The sequence below is a fragment of the Struthio camelus genome, chromosome 18, assembly GCF_040807025.1.
Source record: "Struthio camelus isolate bStrCam1 chromosome 18, bStrCam1.hap1, whole genome shotgun sequence".
NCBI classification, from domain to species: domain Eukaryota; kingdom Metazoa; phylum Chordata; class Aves; order Struthioniformes; family Struthionidae; genus Struthio; species Struthio camelus.
Genome location: NC_090959.1, coordinates 7,179,309 through 7,204,475, shown reverse-complemented (window position 1 = coordinate 7,204,475; position 25,167 = coordinate 7,179,309). Strand labels below are relative to the sequence as shown.

Below are 25,167 nucleotides of genomic sequence, written 5' to 3'. Positions count from 1 at the left end.
TCCCAGTTTTTGCAGTTCAAAGCCTAAGTAAGGACATCAACTGGACCATGGAATTCAATGCCACCTTAAGAGCCATCAGTCACCACAGAGGAATTAAATGCTCATCTTCATCAGTGTGGACACTATGGCAGGTGACTGGTGTGAAACATCTTCCTCAGGTAGTGGCAGCGTAGCATATCATTCACACGACAAACCTGCATGCAAATCCTTTCAAATTTACTATTTAAACCAGCAGCTGAGACTAGTCCATAACACTTGGTGAATATAAAAAAGACCGTCTCATAAAACTGCCTCACAGAGTTCAGATATTCACCCACTTTGGGAGCAGGTAAGGATGTCACCAGGATTCTGGGGGACCATCTTTCCAGACACTGCTTTTCAGAAGGCTGAGCGGTCACATCAGGTCCATCTATGCTGAAACAGTGGAGTTTACTCCAACACTCAAGAGTGCTCCGCATTTACATCGAACATAATCAGAACCACACACAAGAAAGATTATCAACAAAACTGATCAATCTTCATGCAGATGGGGTTACAGCAATTTTCCATACCTTCAATGACACTAAACTACAACAATCTCTTATACATTAGTATTGGCTCACATTTGCCACATATGTGACTTCAGCTACCTATATGGAAATGCATGCAGTCACAGAATTTAGGCTTAAGCACCTACACTGACATAAAGTGCACTCAAAATGTAGCAATTCTATCCTCTTTTCTTATCGTGGTAATTTTTATAAGGCTGCATGAGCAATAGTGTTTTAGCCTATGTGGGCTTCATCAACTTTTTCCTCACCTATTACTGTGCTTGGACTTTTCCCGGTCTTTTTCCTTGTCCTTCTTGTGCTCTTTGTGCCGGTGTTCTCGGTCTTTGTGTTTATCTTTGTGTTTGTGAGAATCTGCAAGCAGAGAGGCAAACAAAAATTAAGAAATAAAGTTGGGAGAAAACTCCATGCCTCCCTCATGAACCTCTGCGTTTTCCCCACCCCATTACAGTATTTTCCGTAAAACTAGTAACAAAAAAATCTTAAGTTTCAGGAGTCTTAAATGGACTCACTGTTCCCATGGGACAAGTTAATTGATTTTAGCAACAGCTGCATTTATGTGATCTTTAGTCCAATGATCTTTAAACGCTTTACAGATCTTGAATAATTGTAACTCCTTTGTTAATTAGTGCATATGGCCATATCAAGTTCAACCTTATTTTGTAGATGGGAAAATTAGCTTTCTATGCCTTTAAGTATTTAATATCAAATAGTAAATTATAAGGAAACCGGAACAGAGAATAAAGCTGAAATGTTAGGCCTGCTAGATTTTAAAATTTAGTCTACTCCACTTCCACAAGTGTCTAATCTAGACAAAGAGGCTTTAATTTAAGTTCTCTTACACTCACCCACACAGCGCATGGCACAACAGGCACACAGCAAGGGAAAGGGGGTGTGGTGGGGAAAAAAGTGCTAAGAGAAAAAAAAATGGATGGACTAGGAATTCCCTCCTGCAAAGATGCTTATCTCTGCGATATCAGATCCAAGGAAATTCAACGTGACAGCTTTCTGTTGAGTACGTGCTGGTGGAAACCCACCTACAGAGGTTAGGAACGGTCCAAATTAAGTAACAGGAGAAAGATGGGAGATGGTACTCAAGTGAATCTATACGAATACAATGATTTTAGCGCTTTCAATTTCTACTTCCAGAGTGACATCTCCCATCCTCAGTGCCAACTGTACCATAAACAATGAAGTCCTTTAAAGCACCAAAAGAAATAGACATCCAGCACAGAAACAACAACATGATCTGAACTAAAAATAAACATATTTAAGGACCTAAACATGTTTGCAAGTGTGCTTTATAAGTAGGTCAGGAAGGAGCTGAGGCTGAATTACCACACCAAGTCTGCCTCAAAAGGTGCAATCATTTACAAGTCAAGGTCATTATTCCTGCAACGCTGGAAAGCAGGTGTGCATGCCAAGAGTCTCCCATCTTTCTGGGTATGTGCTTCTCAATGCCCTAAAATTAAGCAGCTCTTCAAGAAACCTAAAAGACTATGCAACTGCTTTCAGATAACAGTGCCAGCATTTCCACCAGAGATTCCTGGATGCAATGTTCTAATGATTAATTAAGTGAAAAAAAGTTACACCTCTAGAATGGCTACTATCCCCACACTAAGAATAAGAAACTGCAACATATGGATTTTGAGATTCTTTCACAGACAAGAAATGCATTGCAGAGCCAGAAGCAGACCTCACCCTCCTGACTCTAAATCTTGTGGTGCTTTAACCACAAGCTCATTTTCTCTCTAACCAACACCAGTTCTTACATCCCCAAAACATTCAACTAGTTTTAGTGAAACTATACCAGCAGTCATATTTCCACAGAATATGATTTTAATCTACTGCTTTCTGTAACTTCAGGTATTGTTTTGAGACACTTTAACAGGCTAACATAAAGCCACATATGAAAGCTGACGTTCAGTTTGCCTTCTGAATCTTTCCTTGATCCTCCTAAACTTCCTAGCGCTTTCGTGTATACAGCACATATATTTAGAGAGTAAGACTGAGTTTTTATATTTTGATATACTAGCAAGTGGCGGGATATGTGGGGCATTTGTTATTGCAACATAAACCACCTAAGAATTTTCAAGTACCTAAACAGCAAAAATCTTTCACAGCAGGCTGGAGCTCTGCAGCCATCTCCTAGCAAACTGCCTGGGGACAGGACACCTACACTCTCTGAACCGCCAAGAAGCAATTTCTTGGTGCCCTTCTCCTTCCCACTAGGACAACACACATTTCACAGACCAAAATGTTTTGGCAGCACATGTCATACTTATGATTCTTCAGTTCTACTTGGAAGCTCAGACCGCTTGGGAACTGCCTGGGTTTTAGTCCACAGACAGTTTACTTACTGATTCCTGAAGCACTGGCTGAAGAGAACAACCATCTATTTACACTTGATGAATGGGTAAATCACTAGAAAAACCATCAAGCTATACATAGAGCGATGTACACTCATTTTATAACATATTCAGTTTTTAAGGAGGCACATACTAGCACAGAATCAATTTTTTTTTCTGTCAACCAACTGATGGAAAATGTGTGCAGCTGTGCTCAGTGCTACTCTCTTTAGAGCTTAGAGCAGCAAGTTTATTTTTTGCAAAACACTGCAAAAAGGAACTGTCTTTTACCTTCATCTCCAGATTCCCCTCCAACCAACTCATGTGCTTTCCAGTCGAAACAAGGCATTTGCTCTTTAGAAGTAGCTCCAGGGCTATACCCCAGAAGCGCTGCAGTCAGTCTTAGACATCTCCTCCAACCTCTGTATTGTATACAACAATTTAGTATTTTCAGGCAACAAGAGCCTGGTAGAGCTGTAAAAAGCTGCCTGACCAGTGAAATTAGTTCTGCTTAGTGACATTTGCCTTCCCTGAGCTTTCCTTTGCTACAGTACTAAAGGATTTCTAACAGGAAGGCCTTTCACAGAGTATTTTGGCTAAAAGACAGGCAGAAATGGCTGAAGGTTGTTCAACTGTTCTTTAAAGCAGAAGGGAGAAAGTGGCAGGAGAGCTTTAGCCACAACACAGCTAGGACTAGAAAGGTACTCACCTCTTGAACAGACTGGGAAACACTTGTAAATTCAGTACTTCCATGCAGGTGGGAGTACTACCTCCCGGACTTATCTCCCAAGAATTAAATTATTCTAGAATATTTGCCTAGTATTCAGAATCAATGGTGTTCCTTTCTGACACAGTGCCATGAAGTAGGTTAAGAAAGAGGACTTCAAAGGGGTTTTAGAGGACTTCAAAGGGGTTTTCTAAACAGTCTTTAGCTAACACATGCATGTCATCAGAAAGCATTAAAGCTCTTGGTCTCCTGTATTTTTTTTTCCTTTTTGAGAGTGGAGGCGAGAGTAGTACAGCAGCCTGGATAGTTAGAAAGAAGGACGCAGGGTTTTTTTTGGCATATCATAGGAGAAAGTTTTTTTAAAAAAAAAAAACAAAAACAAAAACAAACAGGCTGACTATCTAAATAGAGTCCAAACGGATGGTTATTTGGTGGCCGACATGAAACAAGTTTAACCATTTCATCCCAGCTCATGTAGCCACATCACAGAAACCAATATAGCGCCATCTCCAATTAAAGTAGACAGGCAACAGATAACTGAGTTGGGAGGGAAACTTTTTTTTTTTTTGGGGGGGGGGGACATATTAGGGACCTCCCAACAAATCTGACTCAGAAGCAATCAAGGGAAGTGTTCATGACTACTGTCTGCATCTTCTGTGATCTATTCAGTGTATTTATTTCTAGAAGAATTTCTCAGCTTCCAGTAACACTCTCCCAGCTTACAGGTGATTAACAGTTGACTAGATCCAGCCTCATATGAGCTCCAGAACAAAGTCACATGCACCATCATACACTTTTAGATTAGTTTCCTGCCTTTTATGCCTTCACTTAAATGTCTGCTCTCTCTAATGCTAAACAAGGAGATAAATACTATTACTTCACCAGGAGTATTTATTAGTAGAGTCCACTCTCTACTGTTAGCAAAGCTGAAACCCTAAAAAGCTAGTATGACCTTGAAAGGATTTCAGAAATCAGAGTCTCTCTCTAGTGTCAAGGTTATACTAGGGACAGGGGTTGCACTCGCTGGGCAAGGATCCATTACCCTAAAGGCTCTCCCTTTAGCATCCACTAACCCAAACAGAGCTTTTGGCATCTCTGCTGTTCTAGAAAGCTTGACAGCCCTGGCACTCGATCTCTGCCTGTTAATGCTGAGCCTGGTACGCCTCCAAAAGATTACCGCAGTCGCCAAACTATTCCTGCTATTGCCTCCGTACCTCCAACAATCATGAGCAGCTCTGAATTTTTGTATGTTGATTCATGCTTTCAACCCTGTTTAATTAAAAGGACACCTGATTTAAGAATGGGAAGTCCTAAGTACTTTTGGGCTATGGCCCTGTCATTTCCCCCCCGCCCCTTAAGGCTCTGGGGAAAGGCTGAGTCATAACCCTATTTGCAATACTTGCATGTGTGTATTACTGGAACAGTGAAGTTTTACAGCTCTGTTCCTGGACAAAAAGTAAAAGGTTAGGCATGTTTTTAACTATAGCTTGACAAGAGATGAAGTAAAAGACAAGCCTCCTCCAGCAGGCAGTTGGTATCTGGAGAGACAAGAGGGCTAACTGATAGAAAAGGCAAACAGTCTGCTTAGATAATCAGACACCTGGCTTAACAGAATGAATAGCTTGGTCACAAAGGCAAATTATGTGGGACTATACTGTTTTAATTCACATGAGACAAACTCATTTGCTTTTGAAACCCTTTCAACACCCTTTCCACCTCCTCTCCCAAGAAACAGGGTATTTACAGACCACAACTAAGGGAAGTAAGCCTACTCCTTAAGTTAATATTTCAGTTTTTCACAGCAACTTTTCTAATTAAACCCTAAAACTGCATACAGGGGCATGACTTCCAAAATATTCAGTCAGTATAGCTATTGGTATTATCTGGGGAATCCTGCCAGCCCGCGATACGGCTCATACAGGCTCCATTTTATCCCATTCCCACTTCACACTTTTTTATCCCACTTCCATTTTATCCTACTTTCCTCAAAGAAATTTAGAGGTCTTTTTAAGCACTAAGAAAAAGAAGTGAGCAACAATCCGGACTTTCTCACTTCTCCCAAATTAAGTGAGATAGTCAGCAAATTAACACTTGGCAACCCCAATTTCTGGTCAACAGTACCTTTTCCACATACACCTATTAGTCTTCCATATTTGCTGTCCTGCGTTCACCTTCTTGCAAGTTTTTGTGGGCACAATTTGAATATCTCATTAACCTGCTCTTGCAGAAAGGTTTCTGTTGGCAGTCTTTATTCTTTTGAAATGTTTTAGCAGGTTCTGGAAATAACGACTGCTTAGATTTTCCCTCTGCTTCCAGCAGCACCCCAGTTGTTTCACTGTGATTAGTCAGCCTAGAAACGCCACAATGTGCAGTTATCTTAATAGTTTTTGACTTACACTTTTGCACAGTGATGTCAGAAACTTGGTGAATTAGCTTACATTCACATCTTCCAGATCAGGTGTTCGACTGATTGTAAGTTAATCCTGAATTCAAAGTTAGTCATCTTCTGCTAACTTTTTATATGTAAAATTAACTGATTTAAAGTATGTTTAAGCCTCTGCCCTCTAGGCATCCTTTCTTTAGATAATGGTAAACTGTCAGTCTTTTACAACAGCAAAGTTGTGTTGAATAAAGGAGAAATCACCAATTTTATTTGATCATATTTGTTAGGTTTGGAACAATTCAACAATCACGTGCATATTTTCTGAGATCAATAAATAGTGCATTTTTCGTTACTTGGAAAAAAAATTGAATTCTGACTATTCAGACTTACAAAGAAGCCTTAGACAATACAGAAGTGTTACAGGGCTCTAAATTTTATTAAATCTGTTTTGTAAAGTGTGATGCACTGTTTAAATTCCATACTGGTCAAAAAAGAGTTAACAGGAGTCCCTGCTCAAATAACTCACTAGTAAGCTATCAATTATCAAATCCACTCAAATGACACCCTTTACAAATGCCTAGAAAAGAGCTTCTCAGCCTAAAAACAGCTCAGATGATGAAGAAAGAGGAGGGAAGTTTCCATTGCTGAGAAAGTAACTAAACAGAACCGCATCAGAGAGAAGCCCCAAGGAAAAGGGGATGGCCCCAGGAAAAGAGCCCTATAGTAATTACTTCCCGAAAAGGAGCCAGGAGCTTGAAGATTAGATTAGATATTTAACATGACATATAGATATTTAAAAATAAATTATTTTAAACAAGCACTACAACATCTTAGAAGGAGCAGGGAAAGGCTTGAGTGAAGTCAGACAAAGAATGAACTGATAAAGAGGCAGAAGAGCAGGCAACCCCACGACATCGAGGACTGGCTGAGTGGAGGATCCTGGACAAATACGCACCAGGCCCCCTGGCAGCGCAAAGATGCCACGGCCCGGCTGACGAGCCCGGTCAGGAGACACGTATCTGGCTGGCAACTGAGGCAGCTGCAGGGGAAGGAAGTTTTGGTGGGTTTGGAAGTGTTCCAGAGAGGGAATACAAAATATTTGAGTGAAGAGGATCAAAAGATTGTCCAAGCAAGATCAAAAGCAAGTTAGAACTGAGGAGTTTTGCCCTAATTTGATCTTATGAAAAGCAATGGGCCATGGTAGGGAGAAGGGGAAGGAGACACAGCGTGGAAATGGGTGGGAACTGAACGGCATTCAATTTGGACGCAGCTTGTGGCTTCTCCAACAGGCTGTCCCTGTGAGCACTGACACCTCAGGCCTTCCCAAAAGCCTTCTGCCCCCAAAAGAGCTGCCATATTTTCCACTAAGCATTTACTAGGGTTGTTTAACAAAAAACCCGGAAAGAAGTGCAGCAGCTTATTTCACTTTACTTATAAAAGAGAAGTTTCCATCCCCTTCTGCAAAAGACAAGACACAATAAAAACTCAGCCCTTCATACAGAAGGCATATTTTGCTGTCAAGAGTCCTCTGGGCTGGAAAGGTATACTAAAGGACTTTTACTACCTTTTATGCTAGCAGCAACACCTGACCATAAGCTATTAGAAAACTCAAGTAGCTTCTTCTGGCCATGGACCAAAGCTCCATAAATGGATGGTTACTGCAGGGAACAGGTCATTTCCCCCTGTACCCATCTTCTTGTCCACTATATGCAAAACATCCAGCCTGAGACAGAGCAAAGATTTGAGTTGATGTTTAGAACTCCTATGTCCAGAGGGGCAATTTAATTGTACCGTCTGGATTCTTGGGGCTGAAATTTGTGCCCAAATCTTAAGACACAGTGTGGAAAAATTAATCACACTAATCACTAGGAAAAATATTTTAATTGCTTGTTACTCCACTATCACCATTCCTGCTTTAGCTGAGAAGCAGAAATTTCTGTTCCAAGCTAAGTTCAGTGCTTTGATATTTGTTACAAGTGAAGCATACAAGCTTTCAGGATGTTAAGATTATTGGTCTTTATGCATATGTGGCTATTTCTATTACCAGAACATTCACTCAGCTTGAGCATGAGGCACAAGCATGAAATCCTTTACAATCAGCATAGAAGACATATATACATATATAACTAGTGGGGTGACTGCACGTATATGTCACTTCAGCCTCTCCTCTGCAAAGAAGAAGAAAGTTTCGCTATTTTGAACAGTGTCTTAGAGAAGATTGCTCCGGTTCCATTGCTAAATTATGCAGCTGAAAGTGGGATAATCCAGTAACACCTTGACAGCTGGTCAAGTTCAAAATCTTCTCACAAGCCTTCCTGTCACCCGAGAATGGTTAGTCCCTTCTGAGCTGAAATACCACACCACCTGAGCGTTAGTCCATTTACCACACAATTACAGCATTTTGACTATTTGGGCTGATCACTTCCTCACCTGACGTGATGCAAAAAGAAGTGAAGCAAAAAGACTCTGTATGACTGAAATGAAACATTTTAATCTTTGTTTCTCTTCCCTTCCCCTCACAGGCACTTCTCAAAAGTTGCTTTTTTAAAAACTGTAGATGATCTGGAAAAGGCTTCTTATTTCAAGTTTCCAGCTGGCAAAATGTGCTACAACTTATTTTGCCAATTTACAGTAGAGGAATTTAGTACTTCAGAGATCTAAAATAAGAGTTTTAATTTCTTATATATTGGATACAAAGGACTCATGAAAATCATCAAGGTTCAGTTCCTGAAATGATACCTAGAAGGGCTATGAACATTTAAACATACGAATGCAGTTCAAGGTATCTAAAACATTTCAAATTCTGGCACAAATAATTTTACCTTAGGCATCCAATCAAAATGATTTACTGTTGCACTGAGTTTTACAATACATAGCTTACATCAGCAAGAAGAAAGATCATAACATTGAGCGGTTATCCAAGAACTTTATTATGAATAGTGGCTTGGTTACCAGAGTAGCTAGATTGGCAACAGCAACCCCACGTATAAGAGGGTTGCTTTTTGCAGAGGTTCTAGCCAGCTTATAAACTGTACATCTGAGGAAGCAGCTACTGTGTGGAGGTGCAAAAACGCAGTTGCAGACCCCATACAGCTCAGGAGACCAACCATATGGAGAAAGTGGAACAGTCTGGAGCCCAGGGGATCAAGATCCTCATCGTTAGATCAGTTACAACTGAAGTAATCTGAATTTACACATTTGGATATAACAATTTTAAAGGAGCGTACAATAATCCTACCTAACCAATTTAGAAGAGGTTTAAATTTTACAAAATACTCGCATTCCTGCTGTAGGAACTCACAGTATGGAGCATGGTATTCCACTAATCAATTGCACAGGGTTTCTGGACTTTGTTTAAACAGATCGCCATTGCTGAAGCCCAGACAAGGGGAAGAAAAACTATTGGAGAGGAAACAGAACTGCATCCAGGTATCAGAGGCAACACCTTTCCTCTACAACACAGGGCAGACTGAAAGGAAATAGAAGAACTGGAGGTGTGAAAGGTAGCAAAAGTGGAAAACATCTATATGCAACTAGAAATGTCAAAAATGTAAAAATACACCCAAAAGGCAATGTTCAGACAGAAGAGATGGTGGTATTGTGGATGATACTCTGGGGCGCAACACCATAATCTAAAATAAAGTTCCCATGTGAAACTGGATAAGTTACTTACTGGTCCAGTGGCCCTGTTTTTGCAACTACAGAATATGCATAAGACCTATTTATCTGGAAAGACATTGCAACTCTGTTTACAGTGCTATTGTATTTCTCCGATAACTGACTGCAAAACATTCAGAATCCCAAAATGAAAGTTTCTAAAATAACAAGACCCATGGCTTGGATCACCAGTCATTACCTAGATCAGAATAATTCACCAGACTGGAAGCGAGAATCCACGTCATCTACTCTAACAGAAACACAGAGTTTGGGAAGCAATGCTTCCTAAGCAAGAGATTCAGTAAAAGAAACAGGACTCGAGTTATCATTGGGTCTCAAGAAAGAAAATAACTACAGTGATACTGAAACAAATCTGCAGGGCTTTCACTTGCTCATTTAGAGTGCCACACTACAAGAGGTTACCTTTCAAAAGCCACCTGACACGCAACCCTTTGTCAGTGTTCAAAGGCATCTCTAAGCTGAACTTTACTACAGACCCTCTCCAGCATGCAATTTTTACAAATGTGCCTGCACCTTCACTACAGACTGAAACTGCCTGGTCTCTGTTACACAGATACCAGATAACCATATCTAAATCCCATTAGAATCTCTTCTGATGTTAAATTCAAACAAAGTCCAATTATAGTACTATTCCAAAATCATTTTACTTCAGGTGCATCACTGGGTCAGGTGCAACAGTTCAGGAAGGATGACATTTTCTTAACAGTGCTTAAAAAAGAAATCCACTGCTTCCTTCCGTAAACCAGAATAAGACCTAAATGTTACACTTGCTGCAAAACAATTCAATTAATTTTGAGTAAGCGCAAGGAGAACACCCAAAGCACGTCTTGGTTTTCAAGCTTCAGATCCTCTATCATTCATTTTCCAAACATAAAGGAGTGAAAAAAGGAAGAAGGGGGGGGGGGGTGAGAGGGGGAGAATGGAAGCTTCATGAAAAAGAAATTTGGAAAAGGACAGCAGAATCAAAGTATTTTATCCTTCCTAAGGAAGCAACTTTATTAAAAAAGCAAGACTCCTCTAGAAAGCATTCCTTTCCTATTCCTTTCCTAGAGTACTAATAAATGTATTTTCACAGGCTAGATATCAGTTAACCTATTTTCCAGGATAAGTGACTCAGGATGCAAAAATCCTTTGACTTTACTTTTCAATTCATGAAGAAGGCTGAAGAGCAAACAACCAGGCTGGGCCAGAACAAATGACACAACATGGCATCCAATTCTGCTCTCCCAAAGCTTGAAAATGAAGCAATTTTGACAGAAACAAAGTGAAGCTAATGACCTTACAATCCCTCTCCACACTTCAACAGTTACTTGAAGCAAAAGATACTCACAGGGACAGATATTAAGACTTTTTCCTTAAAAGGACTCTGCTAGGAAACTTGGCTTCAGTAACCAGACAGACCCCTTAGTTGCTGCATTCTTTGTTAATCTTGTAATCCCAAGGCCCTGTACTCCTTGCTGCTGAACAACAGAGGGGAAAGAAGAAACCTGTGGAATGACTTGGGGAGGAATCCGAATAGAGGCATCCTTAGAGATAAATAACTAAAGAAACTGCTCCAGCAGTTCTCTGTCCTTTATAATAGTTCCTATGAGCTTCCTGACGAGTTCCACTTTCTCTTCAGCAGAGTTCTGTTATGCAAGCAAGGATCTTACACAGCATTTTAAAATACAAAGTTTACAAAACAAGATTAACGCACCTTCTGCTCATCCGAAACCCCAGGGCAACTTCAATCTAAGAAAGAAAGGTAAACAATGTGACAGAACTGCTAACAGCGAGAGAGAGCACAGCGGGCACAGGACCAAGTCTGCAAGCTAAGCTCTACACTCATTTACCCCTTCCAACTTTAAGGCTTATCATGGATTAATTTGGGAAGCCAGGAAAAAACAAACAAACAAAAAAACAAAACACACCCACAGACTGATCACCCCTGTCTGGCATGACTGAAGCCTCCAGGATATGAATGGCTGAAGTTAACCTGAAGCAAATGCCATTGCTGGCATTTTATCACATCAAACAAATCTACAGAAATTAGGTAGGTAAGCAAGACATGCTGTGAGAGGCTATTCAGAAATGGAAGGACTGCTATTCTTCAGTGCACTTTGTTCAAGTCCTTGTTCAAATTTCTTTCAGCCACACTGGACTAATCACTTACTTTCTGCGCACCTCTTTTTTTTTTTTAATCCATTAGAGAGGTACCAAATATTCTGGATATGGATAATTAATGCTTAAGTAAAGGATGTAAAGGGATGCTGACCTTAGAAAGCCCCTACATTGCAAGCATTTTAGCAAAGTATATAGCAAAACAATTAATTGAGAAGGAAGACAGCAGCAGCCAGTCTGATAAGCAACTTTTACTTGGTTTCTTCTGAAAGATGGGGCTTGTTCAGATACATCTATTGCACAGCTTATCTTAGTCGCTGCCTAGCAAATATATAAAATCACTGTATGCAGGATTGCACTAGAAGACTTTACATAAGGGACAATACTGGGGAAGCCTTATAAAGCATGAAAATACATGTTTGATCAGTACAAAAAGGCTAAATTAATAGCTGCTTCTTACACATGCCAAAGGGCTCCCAACTGAGAGGCAACAATGAAATTTCAATCCATTATTTGCATTCAAAAATAAAAAAAATCCGATGTGAACAGAAACATGTGTTTCCAGGGATTCCCAAGATGTAAAACATTCTTCTGCAATTGCATAAATAAGAGCCAGAGAATGAAACCAATCAGTTTATTCCCATTAACCAAGTAGAATAAAACAGGACAGCAAGTTAAAACTTTATGGAAACCATCAGCATTAGTGTACAACTTAAAATGCTGTTAGCATCAAAGAAAAGGAAGTCGGTAGTCTCTTCAGAGAACAGGACAGGAACAATCCTGTTCTTGTCCCTAGTGATATTTATTCTCATAAGGCTACACTGTATTATGAGTATTTATTTTTCATAGACCCATTAATTCTGAATTCGAATACCTTGCATATTAACACACTTTCCTTCCCTTACTAGGCTAGAAATACTTTCAGCTTTTTTCCTGTTGGTTTATGAGCGTATCTGCACGCATAACTTTAATGCGCTGAATGTATGCATGTCTTGAAGCAGCAAAACTGAAGATACATTTTTGCCTGATAGTTTCACTACCCATCACTCAGCACCGCTCTGCACAACAGGAGCTGGATTAGGCCAAGAATACTGCCCAGGGAAAGTCCATTGCACTGAAGGAGCACTATGGGACTTGGCAGTGCTCTAGGATACTCTAGAAATAAAGCTGTATTGAAAGTGTGTGGAAGTTTACATGGTATATGCCTGCTTCACCTCTGGCTGTCATTATCTATCTCCACCACTATCTTGCTTTCAATAAGCACTGCATTCCTTCTTCTCCTGCCTCAAACTAGCCTAGAATTACTTTTCAGGGTCAGTGAAGAGGTCTCAATAGATAGAAAAGTGGCAAGTTAGATAACTGTAGCAGCCATTGGCCCATTTCAAAGCCAGCTTTGCCTGCACCTAATATCGCAGCCAGATCCAAAACACAAAATGTAAGAGAAATGAATAGCGAGTAGCTTGAGCTTCATTCTCTCTTTTGTTTCAAAAGCCTTGTACTCATTACAAACAAATTTGTATTCCAAGTTGCTAACAGACATTATATATACAGGACAAACAGGGAGTCTGGAGGACTTGCAGATATATAAAATGATATTGCAAGGGGGAACACACAACAAAGAATCAGCTTTGGAAATTTTTTTTTGCAGAAAGTAGTAGCTAAAGGCAGGTTTTCCCTGTGGGTTTCCTTTAAATCCACCAACACTGAACAACTACCAGAGCATCTAATTCCCCCCTTCTCCACATTCACATCACAATTTCCTTCCTATTGTGTGAAATGCAGGTAACAACAGCTGGGGAAAGGAGGCTCAGTGAGAAAGACTGGATCAGTCTAGCACCCAGGAGCATAGAAGTAGTTGAAAATTATGAAAGAAGGTAAAATTTAAGGGGATTCAGATGGATAATGCAAGAGACCAATCCTGTTTTCAGAGTTAGAAAGTAACAAACCTTTAGCACAAATTCAAGGTTTAGCACAGAATCTGTTGCACAGCACTTTGTCAGACACGCTCGTCTCTCAATAAAAGGCAACGGGAGACATATACGCAGTGGAAGCAAGAACAACAGAAACTGCCCAGGGTCACTCGAGGCACTTGCAAGCAAGCACCAAAGGCACTCCCGCCTCCACTCACCTTCTGCCCTGGTTTTCCTGAAGGGCCCTCCACAGCACAGCAATTGCAACATTTACAGTGGTGTTTAGACTTCGGAGCAATCAGCCAACTGCATGAGATAACATATCCCTTACTTCGACATAATCCAAAGCAAAATGGCTCAAGTTAACCCTTATTTTTCTGGTTCTTAGAAACCTTTTTCCTTCACAGTTCTTGCTGAGCTATTCAAGCTGCAGAAGTTTTGGGACAATGGATTGCTTCTCAGCCCTCTCCTACTCATGAAGGATGTGCAAGGGCCCAACACACTCACTCTCTGTCAGTGGCTGAATGCAGCTGCATCAGAGAGTTTTTTGCTCTCCCTGTTAGCTGTTCCACAGCCTCCTGCAGAAACAGGCATAGCTTCTCTCAAGACAAATCTCTGTGGTTCCTTCACACCTCGGCAAAACCCAGCTTAGAGGTGCAGCGACTGTTCTCCTGCCTGCATCACATCACAAACAGGCAGGCTGAATCATCTGCTAGAGGTTTTTGACAAAAAAAAAAAAAAAAAAAAAAAGTGCCTGGGGAACAGCTTTGAGAGTTGCTTCAGGAGACTGGGTCAAGAGCAAAGAAAATCTTTTGGTGCAATCTGTGACACATTCACACTGCAGAGGACTTCGTGTACTGTACTCCATGCGCACCCTGAGTCACTGCCCCTAACAGAAGGTTCTTCCGCCTCCAACTGCTCTTTACACCACCATTAAAAAGGTGCGAACAACATAATTTGTGATACAAAGTCAACAGCTGCTTTCTGCATGCACTCAAACTTTCATAACAGGTGAACCAGGAAAAAGTACTGAAAAACAACTATAATTCCTAGTTCTGATAGAGCATAATGGAAACTTCAGCTGCATTAGAAAATAAGGAGGTTGATGTTATTTTGGAGCATAAGAAGAATAAAAGGTTCAGTTCTAAAAACTTCATTAGGCAGCAGAAAAACTGCTGTGTTGTCAGGAATATTAGACTGCAATGGTGTCAACGAGAAAAATATTTTCACTTGCTGGCTCTGCACTGAGTGCTTGTAAAGCGCTAGCAATTTTGGATTCACTAAAAAGAAGCTGGTAAAGATTCTCTGAAATCCTGACATTGCCCTAGTGCAAGAGTGATGGTCTCAAAAGTAGCTCAAACAGAGCCTGTATTGAAACCAACAACACACAGACAGGCCTGGCATGTTCGGCTATCCTGGGTTTGACCCAGACAAGGGTTCACCTAAGCAAAAATTTCACAGAAGATCAAAAAAAGTAGCATTGAAATGCTTCTTCAACTGCAGTCAACGACTAGACTCCTGTCAACAGTGCAGATCTCACACACAGTTATGCACATGGGAGTAGTATAAGCTGTGTTTAATGTCCTCAGAGGAGATACTCTAATGGCATTTGTTCAAAATCTTTTATTAACCATCCCTTCACAACATAAGGCGGCTTTGAACAGTGCTGGTCTCCTGCTTGCTGCAGCCAGAGAAGACCTGAGGTGGCAGCACGCTTGGGAACAACACATTGTCTCCATAGTCCTCACTATTACAGTATAAATTGAGTCGACAAGGCAGAACATTGGTATAGTCCTGAAAGCACCTCTGCCAAACTGTACCACTGTTTCAAGCCTTCAAGACAAACATTTCTACTGCTTGTTTATTATCATGCACACTAAGCTGCACCGATGGGGCAAGAGCGGCCAAAGTTTCAGACAAAGGTTAGTTTAGAAGACCAGGCACTGGCATGATTTTATCACACAAGTTGGTTCCTCACTGTAGAAACAGCTCTCACTGATTACTTTTTTTTTTAACCTTTTTTTTTTTCCATTCTCCATGTACAATCTTTTTTTTTTTATTATTATTCAAAATGTCTTTTTTCATCTACAATCATTTATTTCAAGTATATGGGCACACCAGATGGATACAGACTGATTTCACCTCCTTTCACATGGCTGAAAAGTTATGTGACCACTCATCCACGCTAGGCTAATTTCAACAGTTGTTTGCAAATGTCTTATCACCAGGGACAGCTTTGCCCCAAACTACTCTCAAGGTGAGGGAAGGAATGCAATTCCCACTCCCTTGAGGGGACATGGATGCATTTAATATACAAGAAGAAACTTCATTCCAGCCAAATACACAAAAAAGTAACCCAAAGGTAAAGGTTTAAGGGAAGCTGAGATTTCTGCACTTCCTACTCATAACTCTTCTGAAAGGAAGAAAAAGAGGATGTAGAAAGCAGCATTTCCTTTGCAGGGGCATAGGTCTTGTTAGCTTTAACAGTATATTTTAAAACCCACAATGCTACAATTGCAATACTTAAATGACTAATAGGTACAGCTGCTAGATACAGTGCACCAATTCCACTAAAAGTCCTCAGTTTAAACCAGCAGGAAATGTTACTTTAAGTCACTGATTTTAATCTTGTTATGTATCCGTAATCTGTTTATTTTGTTAAATCCAGGTCAGGTCTCACTAGCTGGCAACTACTAAATCACACTGATACAGATAACTGAATGCAAAATGTAACCTGTTTGCTGTTATGCAGGCTAACGTGCTGTGCTTACCTGAATATGCATAATAAAATTCTGGCTTTTTAAATTAAGAGAAGCTCCACCTAATATATTACCTTTAAAAAAAAAGTCCCAAATCCTAGTGATTGGCATCTCTGGATGGAATCACAATCCTATTAAACACACCAGCAAAAGTTGTCTGATCCAAAACTCACATCTCCCTCAAATGAGACTTAGGAAAATTTGCTTCTCCCCTTCATAAATTGTTTCATACCTAAAGTCCATTAAAAAAAAGAAGTATCCTCGGAAAGGGAACTGAACGAATTGCTTCTGATTACCTTGCCCATTACCAGTTTTAAGGGTAGCAGATCCCATCTTTTCTTTATCTATGCAGAAACATCTAGGTGTGAAAATTAACTGTTCCCCCGCCTCCAGCTTTCACTTGGCTTCTCTATCATAGTCCCTAAATGAGCTGCTTAAACTGAAGAGAATATACTGCAGGTGAAAAGAGTCATCAAAAGCTGGGTTATCACTGCACTTCAAACTGCAAGGGCTTAACTAATGACTTCCATCATAGAAGAGGTTTTACCTTATGACTATGGCAACATGACTATACTCCTTACTTTTTCAATTTTTCTGAATATGAAGCCTAACATTATACAAATATTTTTATAAGAGGTTGGTTGATGAGAGGGTTAGAAACGTGCTCCTTTACCTAAGAGCAATATAGAAGCAGCCCTATGGATTCAAGAGTCTTTTTATTATTCCTCTTTAATACAATCCAAAATGAAAAATCAAATGACATAGCTCCAAAGGAAAAGTTAAAAAATAATTTTTTTCCACCTACTAATTTGATGGCAGGAATTGGCAAGGGAAATAAGAGCAACACCTAACAGTCTTTAAAATCTGATAATTTATTCCTGTATGATTCAACCATAAGGCTAGGAAAAGCAATCCTTTTTTAAAAGCTTCTTGATTGCCAGTTTTATTACATTAAAGATAGATGTTTTTAAAAAAGTTTTTTATTATTCCTGTCAGAGCTAAAACTACATTCATATATTAAAATTTAATATGAATTTTACATTGAGGAATAACACCACCCTAAAAACCACAGCCACTATAGCTGATTTAGGTGGCTTGCTCCAATGCAAATAGGCTAGAGCAGCATTCATACATTTTTCTCCTATCCTTTCCTGCCAATGCATCTCAAGCCTCAGCTAGACAACCCCACTTCTTGGGGTGAACCTGGATACTCTCAGCTTGTTTAAGAATGGCATAACTGAAATGCATGTAAAGTTTTAAAGCATACCATCTATTTTTGAACTTGGATCTGTTTGACAGTTAGCAGCTATCTTCTTGTAGTCCAGTCTCTGACAGACCAGAAAAACCTCCTGTTTTTCCTGTGATCACAACTGATCTGTGATCAGCTTTATTTGATACTATGAGATCTAAAAGGACACTAATATTAGAATACTCGAGTCTTAAGCTGCACTTACTGCTATGACCATGTAATAATAAAAGCTTGTGAGAAAGCGCATGATGAGTAGTCCTAGTACCATAAGAATGAATGCATATAATCTATTCTGAGAATCAGTAAATGAAATGAGATGCTTAACTTCACATTCCATCCCCAAAACTAACAAGTTCAATGAACAGATCAAGAGCCCCTTGAGGGAAAGGGATAATAAAATTGAAAGTTAAATGATAACTAATCATAACAGGAACTTTCCACTTCTAGTGATTTAAAAATATCTAGTGATATTTTTAAAAACTCCAACTTGGAGACAAGATTAAGTTAAACCCTAAGATATGGAATAATTCAGTAGTTTCTGCTCAAGAGCGGGACCTATGACCACAACAGTCCAACACTGAGACAAGTTTTCACAAGAGAAGACTTTTTTTTCAAGTAACGGTTACCTTGAAATAAAAAACGAGACACTTTTTGCCACTACAGTCACTGTAAAAACTACTGGAATCTTGCCTGTTAACATTTTACACCAAGGCAGCTACCCTAATATAAAAACCGCACTTTTTACAGTGAGTGCAACAGCCACAGACAAGTGGAGACAGAATTTGCTAACACCAAGCAGTAAGAGTTCCACAAGTTCTCAGAAAAAGATAAGCCTACTACAGTGAAAAGAAAAAGCATGCACTTAATGTCAAGTCAGCCTGCCTTTGTTCCATCAAAGAGTGCTTTAGAAGTTGCTTTATGAACTATACACACATCTGACATACACAAGTAATTTTGGTAATGATTAAATACAAGGCAAAACAGCAGTGGCCAACAGGGAAGAAACATCATCTGACTCCCAATATATAAAGATCCTTGACAAGCCATTTCTGTACTGATACCTTTTAGAAGTACCAGTCTGCCTTAAGTAATTTGATCTGAATTTAGTTCTCCATGCTGCATTAAAAAAATTTCATATCATAGGATTTAGGAAATCACATGCCAGTAGCTAGCAATGCAGTACAAACACTGCCTAATAACGTATTATTCTGATATTTCTGATGAGGCTGGGGGTGGGGTGGGGAGGGTGTTAACAGGTTAAGAGATAGCCTCAGTGATGAAGAACTGAGCAAGTGTCACTGACCAAGCTCCATTTCCTGACCAAACCACACCCCTCAGAATATGGAAAGAAAAAGCCTGAGATACCTAGAAATGCTACAAGTTCTCATCCATTTTTAAGAATTCTAACACTTTACGAATTCTTATAGGAGAACCCTTCTGAATAGTGGATCTTTTCTAAAAGAAAAGCTAGCAGAAAACTTACCTTCCCAGTCTTCAAAGACACTATTTAAAAAAAAGAACACACACACACACATTATACGTCTTTGTGGTCCACATAAAAATAAATTTTGTAATGCTTTTCGCCGTATTGGGAAGGAACAACCAAAGTGAAGGCTTCTTTGATTGTATCACCAGTTGAGTTAATTACCAAAGACAAACTTTAGAACTCTGCTGAGATTAAACTGCTAATACACACAGAAAGGCACTATAAAGTCTCAGCTTAGAAAAATCAAATGGCATATTTATTTCAGTTCCATTCAAAAAGTAAATATTTGCCACGTGCAAGTTAGCAGACTTCTTCCCGAGGACATCTTCATAAGAACGAAACTCAATACAAACCTATCAAAGTTACGCAAAGAGGACTCCTTGAACTACATGCTAACAAGTTCCCTTTGGGTTTTAAGGCTTGTCACCTTGGGTTAGAGCATGAGGCTCCTGTGTGGGGGCAGGGGAAAAGAGAAGGGGGTGAGATGGCTATTAACAAAACAGGGCGAGCAGGGGAACTTAATTTCGCATGAACTTAACATATGAACTTAACACATGTACGTATAACCTTAATTTAACAAATGAGGTTCACATTTGTTTTAAGCACTTTCATTATCTTTGGAAATACTGCTATTGGGGACCCATTTCACAAAACACACGTTCCACAGTTTCATTCTCTTTAAAGGAATCTATTTAAAACACACGCTCACAGAACTGTACCTTCAATACACCAAGACCTTGTAAACCTCGTGGCCAGGGGATAAGCCTCTTCTCATTTTAACCAACTACACGTATGAGTTACGGGCAAACCCCAAGAACAGGTCAGTTCCTAAGAGATCCCAGCCACCTTCTGAAGTAGCCATCCCTATTGTCAACACCAAATGTAACCTGTTTGCTAAACCGCACACTGAACAGATCCAGTTCGCACACAAAGACAGCACCGGCAGCTCTGAGCAAAAATCTGTCAGGTTGCTGAAAGTCAAATATTGAACAGGATGAGTGCTGTAAGAGTTGCCTACTCACGAACCGAGAAAGATAGAACATTTTAACTCAGGCCATGGTTCAACAATACGTTCACTTATTTTCTCTACACAGACGGCTTCACGCTTTGGCACTGAAGGACAGAAGCACTGTAAGCTAAAGCTTTGTCCCACACTGTGGGACAAAGGCCTCAACAAGAGGGCCGGGAGGGAGAGGCCAGACATGTTAGACAGCGAAGGCAAATGCTGGGATTAGTTGGCAGACTGACAGCTTTACACTTTTATTTTTGAAAGAAGAAACTGATGGACTGCTATCAATTCAAGTGCTTCCGTCTTCTGCATAACATTCAATTTAAGAAATAAATTACTGGAATAGCCACTTATCACTAACTGCACTGTCTCCACCTACCACAAGGGAAGCTACAGGCTGGTCAATCAAACCACACACTGCTGGGCTCTCCCAAGACCAGACGCTGACAACGAAAGATGCCAAGTGTATAGCATCAAGTGAGCACCGAGTTATATCTTGTCTTTTCATGTACACAGTTAATATAGTTTAAAATCTAGAGATAAGTTTGCTTTAGATATAGGTGACCTGAACAAGCCCACTTAACAATAAAAGAAAAACATTAATTGTTTATGGCAGCTATCAACTCCAGAAAAAAACATTTTAAATTAGGAGAGTGTAACTACTCATAAAAACAGATATTCTAAGGACAGCTTGGTTATGCTTCCTCAATAAAATGCAGGTGACTTACAGCTATACTATGATGACTCAGACAAGATGCTAGCTCCTCAGAAAGGCTTCCTAGTCTTGGAGTAGGAAGAACACAGGAGAACATAAGAAATCAAAAAAGTGAAAAAGGCTCTTGAAGATGCATGTAATCCACATTCATTAGCAAAGATATTCTGGATAGCTGGAGCAATATTTCAATCTGCTGGAGCAAGACAAAATAACCTAAGCACCTAAAGAGCTCCAGTACAACTGCTTGCAAATATCAGAATTAAGAGCAGTAATATCCTGACTGATTTGTGTCTGTGTTTCTTTGCTAAAAAAGATGGAACAGGCTGACATCCACAACAGGAATGGGCAATCCTGCAGAATTATCAAAGTAACTTTTGTTAAAAACCGTCCATCTCTTGCATAATTTTTCGTGACATGAACCTATTGTCTCTCGATTCGGCAATTTACACTTGAAGGTACAAATTCTGTTCCAGCACACAACTGCCAGAAAGCACTCAAGTCTTTTTGCCCTCTATCCCTAATGTATACTGCTATCAAACTAAAGGAACCTAATCTTCAGTCAAAATCAGTGCTAAAAATTATGCACTAGAGGGGAAACACTAGTAAGGAAAGCTTCCTCTGATCATTACATAAGGGAGTTTACTGTGCACAAGAAGTGTTGCAATAGATGTAACATTTTAAACAGCATCAATGACACTCTTAGTCCTCAAAAGAGGAGCAGGCAGCTTTTTATTCCCCATCTGGTGGTCATTAACTCTAGAACACAAACCTCAGAGTACGTCATTAGTGCTGCTCCATCCCTCCATTTTGTACATGCTGCTTGTGTTGTAATGAATCATACCCTCACATGGATCTCTCCAAAGGGCTTATGCCTCCAGTTTCCCAAAAGGCTAGATTAAAATGGAGAGTGCTTGCCTAACTTGTAAGTGTACCTTCTTAGGCAAGTTAAAACTGGTACCTGCCCATCCCAGCTGTTTTATCTCTCCAATAATTGATGTTACTCACTCACCTGCTAGGATTCTCAAACTGGCAGAAGGCATGCTGTGTTGATGCTCTTCCTATTGCTCAGGGCATAGTTAGAGAGGAGACACTCGAACCAAAGTCGCACATATGGTGCAAGAGACTGACCTGAAAAGTACTTGACACCAAAACCCAGGACACAGACCAGAAAGCTAAATCCAGCAGTTTCACTAATTGAAAAAAATAACAGGCAACATTTTAGTATTTGTGAGATGATTTAGTGCCACAGAAAAAGAACAGGGTTCAGCCCCCTAGTACTGCATTTAAGGAAGAAAGTACAACAACATAAGCTAAAACTAAGTAAGCTTTTTTCTTTATACCGGCCTGTCCTAAGCATCTCAACCCCCAACTGAAGAGAAAATTAAAAATTGAAAATAAAAGTCCGCGTTGGAATTGGACCTTAATCCTAGTCAGACAGCTTTATATCTATTTCTGTGCTGGAAGAAGTCACTTCCTCCCACTCTGTTCTTGTTCTCTACCTCTGAGAAAAGCTTAATACTCCTGTCTCCCACTGTGTTGCCTATTTAGACAGTACGGCCTTTGGACAGGATAACAATGTACAGCATAAAGGACCTTAATCCCAGCCGTAGCACCCAGATGTAATAGAATGTCCCTCCCCTGTGCTTCCTGCCCTCAGCTTCAAAAGATCTCTCTTCAAATTCAAACCTTCATCTTCGCATAGGCTGTCAAGCACACAGAGCAATACAGACCACGCTGATAGCCAGCAAGACAGCATCACACAAAACCAGAACACGGAATAAGGAATTGCCAACTCATTTAACTACTAATCTTTCCAAGGACAGAAAGAGCTCACCTCTGACTCACATCTACTAGAAAACAGACCAAGGGAATATACTACTCATATCTGATTATCAGATGTCCAAATCATTTTAGGTCACAATCTATGTGACAAGTATCCCCTGCCACCATTTATACTTTTCTCCTCATAAAACTCTGTGTGGAAACCACCAAAACAAAATCCTCTCTCAAATACGCTATCCAAACTTCAGTGACCTCTGCACTTCAGTTACAAGACCATGACATGTTTCTCAACGATATCTCAAGATACTTAAAAATCCAAAGAGCACACACTGAAGATCGACTTGCAATACTTCAGAGGAATAAACACAAAAGTACCCACTCTTTCCTCACACCCTCCCCAAGGTTTTTTAGACCACCTCAAACCATCTCTCTAAAACAAGAAACTGCAACCTCAGAGGAAGATGAGCAGCTGTTTTGACAAGTCTGGCCCTTGTTCAAATATTGCAATATAAGACTTGAGTAGTAAGGCACTGCCATCAATAAAAAATTCAATTAAGTATATCGCCCTGGCCCTGAAATACAGGTCATCTTTCCCATGTTACGTATAAGGAAAAATTAAGAAGATGCCATTCAAGTAAAAAAGGTCTACAGAAGAAAAGCTGCAAATAAAACAAGAAAATAGGTCCTCAGTAACACTCTGCAAGTTTATAGGCTCATGTGTCAGAAGTAGTGTGAGGACAGAGTAGGTGACAAATGCCAGGACAAATTAAAAAGCTATCTATACTTAGGCATTGCTCCATTCCCAATATTTTGTTGATTCTTTACCATGAAACTCTCTCTCTCTGGCCTATGTCTACCAGAAAAATCTTTTAAAAATTTGTGAAAATTATGCCATTTGGACATTACTGCACACTTCTTCCAGCTGCAAAACTACAGACACTTAGATGGAAACAGGACAACTTCCAAACCCACGTAGTTTACACCGATTAGTGGAACAGGTCCAACACTTCAAAAGTTAGAGCATTTGGAAAGCTCACTCCAGAGCAGCCAGAAAAACAGCACTTATGCTTTAGCCCAATGGGTTTTAGACAGGACAAGCTATATGCAGTCTTACCCATGTTGAATATGAGACCTCATATTTCATTTCTTCCTATTGCTTATTCCATAACTAACACTGCGTAATTCTTCACTAGGGAGGCCCCAGATGTTTGGTGCAAAAATTAGTAAGATGCTGCAAATCAGTGATTAGGATTTCAGAATAGGCAGCAAGTAGTAAAAGACAGACACAAGATTGTCTTTCTTACTCTATAAAGATTTTATAAAATAGTATTATAGGAGAGTAAGGGACATTTTGAAGAAGTAGAACCGTGTCTCAGCTGAGGATGTAAGAGCATTTCTCCCACATATGAAGTTGTACTATCTGCTAAAATGCTGTATGTCCAGTTACCACAGCTGACGAGAAAGAACACGCACACAGCTAGTATATCCGCACTATATAGCAAAGCCTTAAAGGAGAAAGATGTATGACCTCACCAAAGCTGAACTATACAGACTGATCAAAATGTTTTGCTGAAACTACGAGAATACTCTAAGCTTTCCTGAAGCAGAAATCAATCTCTAAGCCATGGAAAGACACTCCCAGCTACAGAATCATTCTGTTTCAGTGTTGAATTCCATGAATGACCATCTGTCTTTAACAGGCAACCATCTATGTAGAACATAATTACGAAGGTGCAAATCTACATTTTTTAGTGGGCACCATGAGCCTCAGTGCTCTGTGATACTCCTAGAGAAGCAAAAGCCATTCTCTTTATAACACACTCTAAAAAACCTCTTCTTGCTGATGAAGGTATGAGGTAAAAAATACATACACGCGCATCCATACACCTCACAGCTGCACAGAAGTAACATGGCAACAGCTTGTAAACGTGCTCAAATACATTCGTGGCAGGGACAGTTAAAAACACTGCGAAAGAATCAAAAAAAAAAAACCCACTACAGATAAGAAGCTTTGTGGAAAGCAACTTTGGGCGCTAAGGGATTGACTGGATTCCTCTAATAAAACAATATTCCCCTGTCCTGATGCATCCCCTCTTTACATTGCAACCATCCCAATTTCACAGATTATTCCCTTCAAAGTTAAAGAGGGATTTATGTAGCTGAAATGGAAACAAAGATATGTTTTTCTTGAACAGGTACTGTCTGCTGAGGCTGAATGACAAGTAACTATACTAACTTTCCTATTATGTGTCTGATATTTGAGCCTGCACTGCCCCCATCCCATCAAGATATGCATTTCAGATATTTTCCAACCCCTGACTCCAAAGGCTTCCAAGCCAGGAGTAAAGCATGCTCAATGCTGTCTTTCTTTGTGACTCCATGTAGGAAACTGGCCGTTTTCAAATGCATTGTAGTTTTCAGTACAAATTGTTTCTAAGCTGAACTACTACAGCATCTGTCTTCAAGTGAAGCT

General features: G+C 39.9%; 1 protein-coding gene across 2 annotated transcripts in view; it reads right to left on the bottom strand.

Moving 5' to 3' along the window:
* Window positions 1–25,167, bottom strand: part of TOP1 (DNA topoisomerase I) — a 69,873-nt gene that overhangs the window by 36,362 nt on the left and 8,344 nt on the right. Inside the window, exons 3-4 of one of the 2 annotated variants that reach the window (XM_068911993.1) lie at window positions 11,381–11,415; window positions 800–902 (exon numbers count right to left, since the gene is read on the bottom strand). Coding sequence is in view for 1 of the 2 variants with exons in the window: in XM_068911992.1 (XP_068768093.1) it covers window positions 800–902 (103 nt within the window). In the remaining variant the exon portion in view is untranslated. The remainder of the gene's footprint in view (window positions 1–799; window positions 903–11,380; window positions 11,416–25,167) is intronic. The other variant, XM_068911992.1, reaches the window with a different exon arrangement.